Below are 12,975 nucleotides of genomic sequence, written 5' to 3'. Positions count from 1 at the left end.
TCGAAGACGAGTTTGTTCAGAATCAGCTGCTTATCGCAGGTCGACTGACTCGATTTCCTTCTCACACACTCCCGTAGAGCTACAGTGCATTTGCCTGTTGAAGCTCAGCGTCCATCCACTTCAATCGGGCTGCATAGTACAGCTTTTTTTAGTGTGTCGAAAGCGGATGGTCATTGGATAATGCTGCGATTATGTCCCTCCCATGGACGCTCAGCGTCTCTGGGGGTGAATGGAGGAGTGGGCTGGCCTGGACGCTGGGCTTCTGCGTGATGATTGAAGGGTTTGTGAAAGACTGAGTTGCCGTTTGAGTGACAGCGATTTTGAACTATAAAACGTTGCAGGAGCTCTCTTTAGTCCTCAGTCCCATCGCGGATTTTGCAAGCGAGTCGATAGACAAACTGCAACCAATTTCTTGATATTTGCTTGGCGAAATTGCTAGACAATTTCCGTACATTTCGTACAGTTATAAACACAATTCCTTGTTTCAGTTTATCATAATTCCCACATTTCCTTGTTCAAGTTTAATATCATTATCGGTAGTTGGCCATCACTTTGATTCAGGGAGCCTGAGGTCTGAACTTCAAGTCCTGTATTCAGATCAGGACTTGCAGGGTGACAGGGGAAAGCTGTGTGATTTCTTGGTGTTCCTTAAAGACATGGAGTTGGACAGTGCAATGCCTCAGCATTACAAACTCTTCTCATTAGTGGCAACAATTGGAGCTACATCTTCAGGTGTAGAAAGGAGCTTCTCCTGTTTAAAGCGGCTCAAGTCCTACACCCATAACACAATGGGCCAAGGCTGTTTAAGCAGCCTAGCTCTGCTGGCCATTGAGAGAACACTGGTCAAATCACTGGAAAATACTAGTGATTTGAGTGATAGCTAGTTGGTATGAGTCACAGAGCATTTCCTTGAAAAGGAACAGAGAGCAGAATTTACATATACATAAATTGACAATTTATATGATGTAGGCCGAAAATGAGCTTCCCCTCTTTGAAAGACCAGCAGCCGCCACTGATCTATATCAATCTTTATTTCCTACATGCTGTCCAGGACACTGGCTTAAAGACTTTCCTCCTCCACTACAGATATATTTATCAGGGACATTAACATGATCCACAGCACACAAACAAGTAGAGATGCACACCTTGCACACACAGAAGTGTGCATCAGCACACAAGCATATTGACAGAATATCGATTGCCTCTTTGCACTCTCTTCCTCGTCATTCCCTCTATGCATCTCTCCCCCTCTCCCTCTTTCCGTCTCCCCCTCTCTCTGTCTCTGTCTCCCCTCTTTCTCTCTCCCCCTCTCTCTGGGACTGGAAGGTGGAGAAAGCTCCTTCCTGTTGGGCTGCAGGAACTTCCTGTCCGCCCCACCCCTCACTGTTCCCACACTACAGACCGATACCACTCCCTCCCTCCCCCTCTCTTCCTCCCTCCCTCTTGTGCGTAGGGTAATGGAGAGGGGGAGAGAACAAAGAGGGAGAGAAAGGAGAGAGGGACAGTGGCCTCACTGTCGATCACTCACTCATTTCAGAGAGAAACAGAGAGAGAGAGACAGAGACAGAGAGAGAGAGACACAGAGACAGAGAGAGAGAGAGAGAGAGACAGAGAGGGAGAGAGAGAGAGAGAGAGAGAGAGAGAGAGAGAGAGAGAGAGAGAGAGAGAGAGATTGTATTGCATTGAATTGGGAAGTAGAGTGGTAAACACAGACAAACAGACAGATGTATAAAAGAGCAAGAGACAGACAGACAGAGAGCGAGACACAGACAGAGGTAAACAGAGACAGACAGACACCCACCTGTCTCAAGTGGGCCAGCAGGCCGCTGAACTGTGTCAGGTCCAGAGCCGGTCCGCTGTACCACACACAGCTGTTGGCCGCACGCCCCAACCAGTACAGAGTCACCAGGACCTGAACACACACACACACACACACACACACACACACACACACACACACACACACACACACACACACACACACACACACACACACACACACACACACAGTTAGCCATTTAGCTAGGTTACAGTCAGTTGTGTAGCCATTAGCCTATAGCTAGCTAGGCGCGTCTAGGACCTTCAGGGTAGATAACAGACGCTCTGCTAGCAGGCGACGCAGCAGTATCGGAGGCTGCTTACACCGCTACAGTACTAGCCCGTAGTGCAGGGGAGTAGCGTAAGGTGGAGATTTGATGTATCGAGTGAGTTGTGACATCACACACTCAGTGACTTGTGACGTCACACACTCAGTGATTTGTGACGTCACACACTCAGTGATTTGTGACGTCACACACTCAGTGACTTGTGACATCACACACTGATCTGAACACATTCATATAAACATCCATCCACCCAAACACACCACAGCCATGTTAATAGAATATGACGGCTCTACCTTAACCTCTACATGAACATGTGAATGCAGTTCTCCAAACGTCCAGAGCTGCGTGTTAAAAACTGTGTCCCTTGGTCGATGCTCCCGCGGTCTGGGTACCCTGCCTCCCGCTCCACCTCCTCCCGCTCCTCCTACAGTGGTCTGGGTACCCTGCCTGCTCCTCCTGCTCCTCCTCCTCCACACCTACAGTGGTCTTGGTACCCTGCGTCCTCCTCCTCGTCCTCCCCACCTACAGCGGTCTGGGTACCCTGCCTCCTCCTCCCCAGCCCGGGACGCTGAGAGCTGCTAGCATCACCTGGCTAAGCTAGCCTATAGCACGCCTGCTGACTCTAGCGTCACTTAGCAACAGCAGCGCCTCTCTGCAGCCAAGGCAACCTGCTGACTGCTGTGTTGTTCGGGGGGGGGGGGGGTGTAAGAAAGAGGGAGGGGGAGTAAGGAGAGAGAGAGGGAGGGAGAGAGCGTGTGAAAGACCCAGGCAGAGGACCGCAGAGGGGGAGGAGTCTTCGCAGTGCTGTATTTATAGAACAGATGATAAGACATATTCAAAGTAGTGGAGTCAGCGACGGCAGGACCGTGCTCCCGCCATGAGGAGCCACGCGGAAATGGGCGTATTATGGGAAGCAAATGATCCACCGACCGCAAGAGGTCCTCATGGATGAGAGGGAGAGATGGAGGGAGGGAGGGAGGGAGAGAGAGAGAGGGAGAGAGAGAGAGAGGGAGAGGGCGAGGGAGGAGGAAGAAAGAAAATGAAAGAAAAAGAAAGAATCTAAAATAGGTCAGACAGAGATCTGCAAGTAGAGCAGGGCAAACAGATAGGACATAGAGCTGGAGAAGATCCACCAGGGAGCTGGACAATGTAACAGCACTAGAAGACATCACACTGAACATGAAATAACTTCTACTTACATTATTTATCTTCCTGCTTTCTTCTGACGGCCTGGTAGAGACACAGAGGGTTAAACATTATAACAGACATAGCTCTACACACAGCTGTCTTTATCTCTCTATCTCCTTATTTTCAATGTCTCCATCTTTATCTCTCTATCCCTTTATCTACAATCTACCTCTATATATATCTATCTCTCCATCTCTAAGTACCATCTCGCCTCCATCTCTACACACAGTAGAGACACATTGTATTGGTATATATTAAATACATACATGTATCTATGAAGTAAATACATGTCTCTACTGTGTGTAGTTACTATATACAGACACAGTAGAGACATCCTGGATGTATGTTATATAAACGCTGTACAGTAAATACACAGTGTACACACACACACACACACACACACACACACACACACACACACACACACACACACACAGGACCAGGATCAATCATCAGTTCATCAGATTCAAGATCATGTGAAGTTCAGCTCTGGCCCGCCTGACCTATCGTAACCTACCATACCTATAACGTAACTATACATACAAGTATAAAATATAGCGATATAACGATACACTAAGTTTACCCGAATTATCAAATAGCAAACAAAGTATTACATATTATATAAGCTTTTACATGAAATATTATAATAAACACACACACACATAAACACAAACCCTAAAAAACACACACAAATGCTGAAACATACACACACACATGAGGATCATTCCTCTGCTGTGACAGAAGCTGCCAGATGATTCCCCTGAGCTGACATCAGACCAGCTTTGTCCTCTCGCTCGCCCTCTCTCTCTCTTAATCTGAGTGACAGCCTGACGAGAGCTGCCAGGGAAGTGTCACACACACACACACACTCTTACAACGTTCACACACACACACACACACACACACACACACACACACACACACACACACACACACACACACACACACACACACACACACACACACACACACACACACACACACACACACACACACACACACACACAGGGTGTGCTTGTGTTGTTGTCGTAGCAACATAGTGCTGTCACGGCTGATCTGGAGTGTTTGGATAGGGATCTGAACAGATGACCCGTTGTCTCGCTCCACTTCACTTGAAGGGACACATGAAGGGACTGGCTGTTCACTGACAGGCAGACAGACAGACAGGCAGGCAGGCAGGCAGACAGACAGATACTATATTGATGACCTGTCTCTGTACTGTCTAACCCCTACCTGCTCCTTAATGACCTGTCTCTATGTAGCATGTAGTGGTGTAGCATGCAGTGTAGCATGTAGTGGTGTAGCATGTAGTGGTGTAGCATGCGTTGTAGCATGCAGTGTAGCATGCGATGCAGCGCTGTGGCGGTGCAGAATGTAGCGGTGTAGCATGTAGTGGTGCAGTGCTGTAGCATGTAGCTGTGTAGCGTTGTAGCGGTGCAGCGCTGTAGCATGGAGCTGTGGAGCGTTGTAGCTGTGTAGCGTTGTAGCTGTGTAGCGTTGTAGCTGTGTAGCAGTGTAGCATGTAGCAGTACAGCGGTGTAGCGTTGTAGGGGTGCGGGGTGTCTTACTTGGCGGTGGGGCGCGGCGACGTGTCCTGCAGGTCTCCGGGGTCAAAGAGCTGGGAGCCCTTCAGGCCCAGGTCCTCACAGCCCCGCAGGAACACACTCAGGTTCTCCTGGGGACACACAGTGTTGGAACAACATCACAATGCAAGTATAAATCAAGAACACAACGATACAGAGAGTGTACACGCACACGGAGCGTTGGAACAACATCACAAGTATAAGTGTAACTCAAGCACACACCCAATGATACAAATGGTGTACACACACACTGATTTGTATTAAATCAGAACTACCAGCAGAATGGAAATCTCTCTCTCTCTCTCTCAACCTGAGACAAAACCTCTCCCTCTCTCTTTCCAGCTTTCACTCTCTCCTCCTCTTCAACAGGGTGTCACAATTTCCCCTCAGCCCAGATTGTCTCACACACACACACACACACACACACACACACACACACACACACACACACACACACACACACACACACACACACACACACACACACACACACACACACACACACACACACACACACACACACACCCCCAAACGGGAAGGGGCGGGACCAGGGATGTGTTGTGTTATGATTGCCCAGATAACGGCTGGGTCCCAGGGTGCAGAGTGTTGATGTGTTTCACACCCCGGACGCTACGCCCAGCCCGGGGAACACCTCCCCCGCAGGAAGCTCACTGGGGCAGCTCGTGGAGTTAGCTGATTGAGCTTGCAGATTGAGTTAGCTGATTGAGTTAGCTGACTGCGCTAGCTGACAAAGTTGGTCAACCGAGTTCGCTGAGAGAGTTAACAGACCGAGCTAAAGCCTTCAAATGGAGTTAGCCGGTAGGGTGGCTGACTATGTAACTAACTATAACTATAACTAACTAGCTATTTAACTCGGCCCTCTGAAAAGACTGTTAACTGACGGAGTTAGCAGACAGAGTTAGCAGAAAGACTTAATTTGCCTGACATTACTGCACAGCGACAGATTATGATTTGCTGCACGACAAAACTTCGGCGACAGCACGACCAGGCGAAAAATGTGTCTTTTGGTGTGAACACACAGTCAGAGGCGACGTGAAAACCAAGACAGGAAGAAAAGAGGAACTAAAGTGAGGAGAGAGGGCCACACTAGAGGGATGTGGTGGCTAGGCTAACACGCTAACGTATGGTAACCAGGGGTTATAGGAGGCTAGAACCTGCTCAGGACACCGTGCGGAGATGCTGACCTCGTTAAAACACCATAAAGTGTTTCCTTCCTAAACAGACGCCTTCCTGTGAAGTGCTACGTCATGTTTAGATGTTCTCGGAGGGTGGGGTCATCACCTCCACCTGCAGGACTGCTGCCCTGTGATTGGCTCATTAGCTCAGTGTCCGGGTGTGTTATTGGGTATTAACGAGCACGCTCTGTAAGTGTCACATGTGAGGCATAATAACAACGTGCGCGCGCGCGTGTGTGTGTGTGTGGTCAGCGTATGACCAACGGATTAGTGTATTCTGCGTGTAGGTTTCATGGCTCGTGGCTCACAACAAACACGACGGCCGTACACAACATCCTGTATCCAGTACTGCTAACTCTCACGGGAAGGGATGGATGGATGGATGGATGGATGGATGGATGGATGGATTGGGAGGAGGAGGAGACTCACCAGGCCAGCGATGTGAGTCTGCAGTCTGTTGATCTTCTTGACGAGGCCGGGGCTGATGCAGCTCAACAGCCTGCAGAGGAGGAGGCAAAGATTTGGCATTATAACGTTTGTTATAAAACTACAGCAGGATCCAGTAGAATCCAGTATAAAGCCAGCACCAGTATAAACCAGTATAAAGCCAGCACCAGTATAAACCAGTATAAGGCCAGCCCCAGTATAAACCAGTATAAGGCCAGCCCCAGTATAAACCAGTATAAGGCCAGCCCCAGTATAAACCAGTATAAGGCCAGCCCCAGTATAAACCAGTATAAGGCCAGCCCCAGTATAAACCAGTATAAGGCCAGCCCCAGTATAAACCAGTATAAGCCCAGCCCCAGTATAAACCAGTATAAGGCCAGCCCCAGTATAAACCAGTATAAGGCAAGCCCCAGTATAAACCAGTATAAGGCCAGCCCCAGTATAAACCAGTATAAGGCCTGCCCCAGTATAAACCAGTATAAGGCCTGCCCCAGTATAAACCAGTATAAGGCAAGCCCCAGTATAAACCAGTATAAGGCAAGCCCCAGTATAAACCAGTATAAGGCAAGCCCCAGTATAAACCAGTATAAGGCCAGCCCCAGTATAAACCAGTATAAGGCAAGCCCCAGTATAAACCAGTATAAGGCCTGCCCCAGTATAAACCAGTATAAGCCCAGCCCCAGTATAAACCAGCCCCAGTATAAACCAGTATAAGGCCAGCCCCAGTATAAACCAGTAGAACGTCCGATGAAGGAGGAGGGCGGGTGGGGTGTCACTTACTGGCAGAGCAGAATTCCGTTCTCCAGAGCCGCTCTGAAATCCCGCTCAGCAAAACTTCTCCCGGTCACAGCCTGGAAACGGGAAACAGAAGCCGTTAGCATGCTAACCCTCTACATTCAAACGTCCGGCGGCAGCTAGCACGCTAGTTAGCATGCTAACTTCCCCATTGAACAGTCAGAAGCTGCTAGCACCCAGCCAGCCACCATGCAGTACTCCAGGTGGTCTCTGTTCCCCAGAGGAGCGTGTGGGTCTCCAGATCTCAGTGAGATCATGAACTGTGGGCGGCTTAGAGAATGAAGCTAATTCATTAGCTTCAGGATTAGGACCAGCACGGAATGTGAGACCCAGGGGGGCGACCAACTCGGGACCGTTCTGGTCCTGGGTTGGTCGCCCCCCTGGGTCCCGGGGAGAGTGAGAAGAGTCCAGACCACCTTGTCCCCCCCGGTCCTCCCGAGGTCTTCATAGCTGAGGTGGATCCACGTACCGGGGAGCCAGGTCCAGGACCGACGCTCTTCTCCGGTGGTACCGGGTCGTCTTGTCGTTAGCGACGCTGAACACTAACAGGCTTGAGCTAAGCCGCCTCATCCCCATCTAATGGCCCTGGCCGGGTGGCACGTGACGACAGCGGATTAGCGCACCGCCACACCGCAGGGGTTTGCATGCGTTTGCATGAGCGGATCGCTTTACATGAGGGCCTGGAGTAACACCGGTGAAAGGCTGGGACGACCAGGAGAAGTGTCGCAAACCTTTAAAAATTCAAACAGGACATTGTTAACACAGCTTTTGGACAAATATTGGAAGTGTCGGAAGGATTCCGACAACAACGTGGAATACCTTCAAAACACTGAGATTTCAATATGGAAACAAAGGCTGAATATTCCCAGGCAGAGAATGGATCGAACGCGAATCATCTAATGACAACTGCATGAAGATCCAGTTTGCTCCAAACCCAGGCCGGAGGGTGGATGAGAGGCTCAGAGCGGAGGGTGGATGTGAGGCTCAGGGTGGAGGGTGGGGATGTGAGGCTCAGAGCGGAAGGTGGATGTGAGGCTCAGAGCGGAGGGTGGATGTGAGGCTCAGAGCGGAGGGTGGATGTGAGGCTCAGGGCGGAGGGTGGATGTGAGGCTCAGGGCGGAGGGTGGATGTGAGGCTCAGAGCGGAGGGTGGATGTGAGGCTCAGAGCGGAGGGTGGATGTGAGGCTCAGGGCCGAGTAGAGGCTCCTGTCAGCTCCTGGGCTGAGCGTACGGCCCGGGACTGGAGATATGTTAGCTAGTGAACCTCTGGCCTCTAATGGATCACAGACCGGCAGTAGACCCATTAGCAGGCAGGCAGGCGGGCAGGCAGACAGACAGACAGACAAACTGGAGTCCACACAGAGACGGGTCATTAAGGAGCAGGTAGGGGTTAGACAGTACAGAGACAGGTCATTAAGGAGCAGGTAGGGGTTAGACAGTACAGAGACAGGTCATTAAGGAGCAGGTAGGGGTTAGACAGTACAGAGACAGGTCATTAAGGAGCAGGTAGGGGTTAGACAGTACAGAGACAGGTCATTAAGGAGCAGGTAGGGGTTAGACAGTACAGAGACAGGTCATTAAGGAGCAGGTAGGGGTTAGACAGTACAGAGACAGGTCATCAAGGAGTAGGTAATGGTTAGACAGTACAGAGACAGGTCATTAAGGAGCAGGTAGCTGAACACCCTGACTAGTACGGTCGTCTCCTGCCCCAGCGTAGCAGCATGACCTCAGAGAGTCCGTATTACTCAGAGTATGAAGGCCGTCAGTTTACGATGCAGCAGCAGTATGAAGAAGAGGAGTTGATTGACACCTGGAACCCAAAGCCAGCCCAGCTGTGTTGGAGCTGCCGGTCCGTGGCCACATAACTGGTCTCCTGGGCGTTCACATGGAGCATGACTACATCATGACCACATCATGGGCACACGCCAGGATCTCCCCATCCCAGACATCAGACCTGGATCTCATTCCCAGGTCTGGTCCAGCGGTGACATGTGACCAGGTGTCAAATCTATCACGCCACGCGTCTGAGCGCTGGGTCGTACGTCTTGTGGTTTGCGTCCTGCGGGGGGAGCCTGAGGTCCCCAGACCCCCGTCTCGCCCTGGATTCTTTATTTATCCTCACATTAAGAGAAAGAGCCTGGCCTCGATTCACCACGCCTCTGATAAATGTGTCAGTTCGCCTGCTGGATGTCACCGGAAATAGATGACCTTCTTTACGTTTCTCTCTCTTTCCCGACTCCTCTCCACCTCCTTCTCTCCCTCTCTACCTCCGCCTCTTCACCCTTTCTTTCTCTCCATCTCCACGCTCTCACTCAACACCCCTTCTCTTGATTCGAGGCCTTTGCAGGAATAGTTCAGTTCATGTACATCACTACCTCGTGGTGTGTTCATGTACATCACTACCTTGTGGTGTGTTCATGTACATCACTACCTTGTGGTGTGTTCAGGTACATCACTACCTTGTGGTGTGTTCAGGTACATCACTACCTTGTGGTTTGTTCAGGTACATCACTACCCTGTAGTGTGTTCATGTACATCACTACCTTGTGGTGTGTACATGTTCATCATTACCCTGTGGTGTGTTCATGTACATCACTACCCTGTAGGTTTTTGATATTCTACCGGTGACCTCTGATCCAATCCCATCTGTTATAATCTATAATAACGTTTCTCAACATGTAAAGCACAAAGAATGGACTGTGAACAACTGAAAGCTGCCAAGAGCTTGAAAGGATCTGGAATTAAGCTTAAACCCTTTTGACTTGTGGTTCCAACAATATTGATCATATGGACTTTGTCTCTGTAGGAGCTAAGGTGAACATATAGATACATTGTCTTCATAGTCAGACCGTTTCCACATACAATTAACACCTGAAGAACACCTTTCAGACACCTCGTTACCGGGTTATGAACGCCTTAATGACTTCCTCCGTTGAGTCGAGAGCACAGAGGCTGAGGGGAAGTGTCGCAATCGACCAATTAGAGGAAAACATGTTTTTCTTTTTCCACAGGGGAGCCGGTCCGAGGTTATCGCATCGCCACACCCAGGGTGACCTCATCAGGAAGGGCCCTGATAGGCTGGCGGGCCCCTGGTGGACTCGGAGCCTCTGTAGCCTCTGAGGGCGGAGGCAGGAAGCGGAGGCTATAAAAAGTGTTTAGAGTCAGGGTTCTATTTGATCCAGAATCCAAGAAAAAATGAAAAGGGCCACAACTTCATGAAACAGAAGCCCAACAGAGTAGGTGATAAGTTATTGCCAGTAACAATAACATCACCCCTTTAAGAACATATGTAGTTATGCCCAATATCCACGTCAATTGGTATCAACCTCATCCTTGTTCTCCTATTTCAAGTGAAACGTGGTTGAACACAGAGAGAGCACCAGAGCAGCTCAGTGTGTTCAACCTCATCCTTGTTCTCCTAATTCAAGTGAAACCTGGTTGAACACAGAGAGAGCAGCTCACAGATTTGGTGAGCTAACAAAGAGTGCATTAAAGTCACTGCTGGACCCAGTCTGATCGGGGTGATCTGTGTGGAGGTGAAAGCGTGGGCTGGGTCTGGATTCTTCTGGGCCAGAACCCACGCGGGTCACATGCTGGAATGCGTCGCTACGGTCCTTTCAGAGGAATGCCGCCCCTATTGTCCCCAAAACAAACCTGAAACAATAAGACCCCACACCCACGGCTGGCTTCGTTCTCCTCACTTCCTGTGTGGTGGTCGCTTCTCAGGGGATTCAAACCCACAAGCTCTCCTCACAACCACGAGGAAGTCTGTCTTGGCTCCAACAGGAGTGATCTTTCAGTAATACGCCGCTGCTCCAGCCAGACCCTCCCAAGGGGTTGGGGGGGGGGGGGGGGGAACGGCCTCTCTTTCAGTAACCAGGAAAAATATCTTCTTGGAATCCTTCACTCTCCCAGGAGGCCACGGCCTCGGGAGACAAGTCCGTAACCATCTCCACCTTCCTCCTCGGATGACTCCCTTCAGAAAGGAGATTCCTCCTGACAGACACAACACCACCAGGATGAGTCTAATCCCTCAGAGAGACGAGCCATCAGGCCACCGGACGACGTTGGGTTACCACAGTAGACCGACTGGAGGCCCGGAGCACCAGCACCTCAGCCTCCCTCTCAGGGGCCCCAGGGCCCGGCCGGGGAAAGGAGATCTGTTCCCAGGGTCGGCTCCCAGGGGATACCTGTCCCAGCGCCCAGGGTTGGGAGATGTTGAGCGGAGGGAGGGGTGGGGACCACTCAAAACGCCCAGGAGCTCCTGATCCGCTCGTTAGAGGAGGTGACAGCTGTTTATGAAAGGCCTCTGGCAGGAGGAGCAGGTACACAGGAAACACACTTATTCACATCGATGATAATGTTACGCAACAGAGCATGAAGCCCTCGCTACAACCAGGTTTAACGACAGCCTCACATACCTTCAGCTACTAGTCATTACGAGTCTCATCTGTTTGGATTCAGAAGTCGAACCAGCAGGAAAACCGACCAGCCAAGTCAGAGCACACCAACGGCCTCACCCCAGTGGTGGACATGTGGAGAAGCTTTTGAGCACATGGCCTGGAGACAGGGGACTGTATGGATGCTCAGAGCAGGCGGATAAGATCCATTTCATTCCACAGGAATATGCCATCTTAGATTTTCTATTTGAACAAGAGAGCGAAACAATAAGAATGGCCTTATTCAGAGTGGTGAAACCTGAACCAGCTGTTTTATGTCCCGTGAACAAACCCAAAACCAAGCGTTGCTCCACCTCTCACTGTCTATAGGCCCAATCCTGACCCCGGGCTCAGAGAAAATGAGGAGATTCCAGAGATAAATGCAAACGCTTCCATCGAGCTGCCCCACGCTGGCCACCGGCCGGGGACGGCCTCCACTGGTTCAGAGGGAGGTCAGGCCTTGTGTGTGTCCTCCATCAGTCATCCAGAGCTTTACAGGGGCCGTCTCCACCAGTGGCCCCACCACCCCAGGGCTCCCTGACCGGCCCCCGGCCCCACAGAGACACCCGCGGGGCCCTTTGTCCCATCTGGTGGGGGCTTCTTGTGTCGCCATGGCAACGGCCACACAAAGAGGACAGTGATGCTGAGGAACTGGTGTCTCTGAAGAAGCTCTAGAACCACGCACTGGCAGATAATTCTTAACTTCCTCTGGAGGTTGCTGGTCCCGTTCAGACTTCACTCCACTTATCCAGATGTTCTTCACCAAACCGGTCAAATAGACTGATAGGATTAAGCTCTGGTGAAGGTTATGCTTCCATAAAAAACATTCACTGTTTGTCCCGTGTGTCACTTCATAGTGGTCTTCAACAGTCTGACTCTGAACAGAAAACTCTGAACAGAAGCTGCGTTTGAACTCATTCCTTCTGAGTCATTTCACTTTGGTCCAAACTAATTCAGTCAGTTTGTACCGCTCACATCCTACAGGTCACACTCAGGTCACACTCTGCCACCACAGAGAGGAAACGCTGGCCTACAGAACTCCAGGTCCCCGGAGTCGCTCCAGAGAACCAGAGCAGCAGGGGGCCAGAAGCAGCCCAGTACCTCCACAACATCACCATCCCTGATCTACTCTCCACCTGCTGAATAAAGATACACAAAGACACAAATAATCTTTGGAAAGGGGTCTTTTATCTCTTTGGTTATTGTAATGAATGAAATCTGA

At 50.5% G+C, this 12,975-nt stretch overlaps 1 protein-coding gene across 1 annotated transcript in view; it reads right to left on the bottom strand.

Moving 5' to 3' along the window:
- Nucleotides 1-12,975, bottom strand: part of LOC311344825 (LIM and calponin homology domains-containing protein 1-like) — a 47,137-nt gene that overhangs the window by 24,434 nt on the left and 9,728 nt on the right. Inside the window, exons 2-6 of the mRNA XM_084469161.1 lie at nt 7,300-7,370; nt 6,502-6,571; nt 4,862-4,968; nt 3,305-3,335; nt 1,802-1,912 (exon numbers count right to left, since the gene is read on the bottom strand). Coding sequence (XP_084325287.1) covers nt 1,802-1,912; nt 3,305-3,335; nt 4,862-4,968; nt 6,502-6,571; nt 7,300-7,370 — 390 coding nt within the window. The remainder of the gene's footprint in view (nt 1-1,801; nt 1,913-3,304; nt 3,336-4,861; nt 4,969-6,501; nt 6,572-7,299; nt 7,371-12,975) is intronic.

The sequence above is a fragment of the Micromesistius poutassou genome, assembly GCF_964030765.1.
Source record: "Micromesistius poutassou genome assembly, chromosome: 6".
NCBI lineage: Eukaryota > Metazoa > Chordata > Actinopteri > Gadiformes > Gadidae > Micromesistius > Micromesistius poutassou.
The sequence above is the reverse complement of the archived record's forward strand: the minus strand, read 5'-3'. Positions and strand labels throughout refer to the sequence as shown.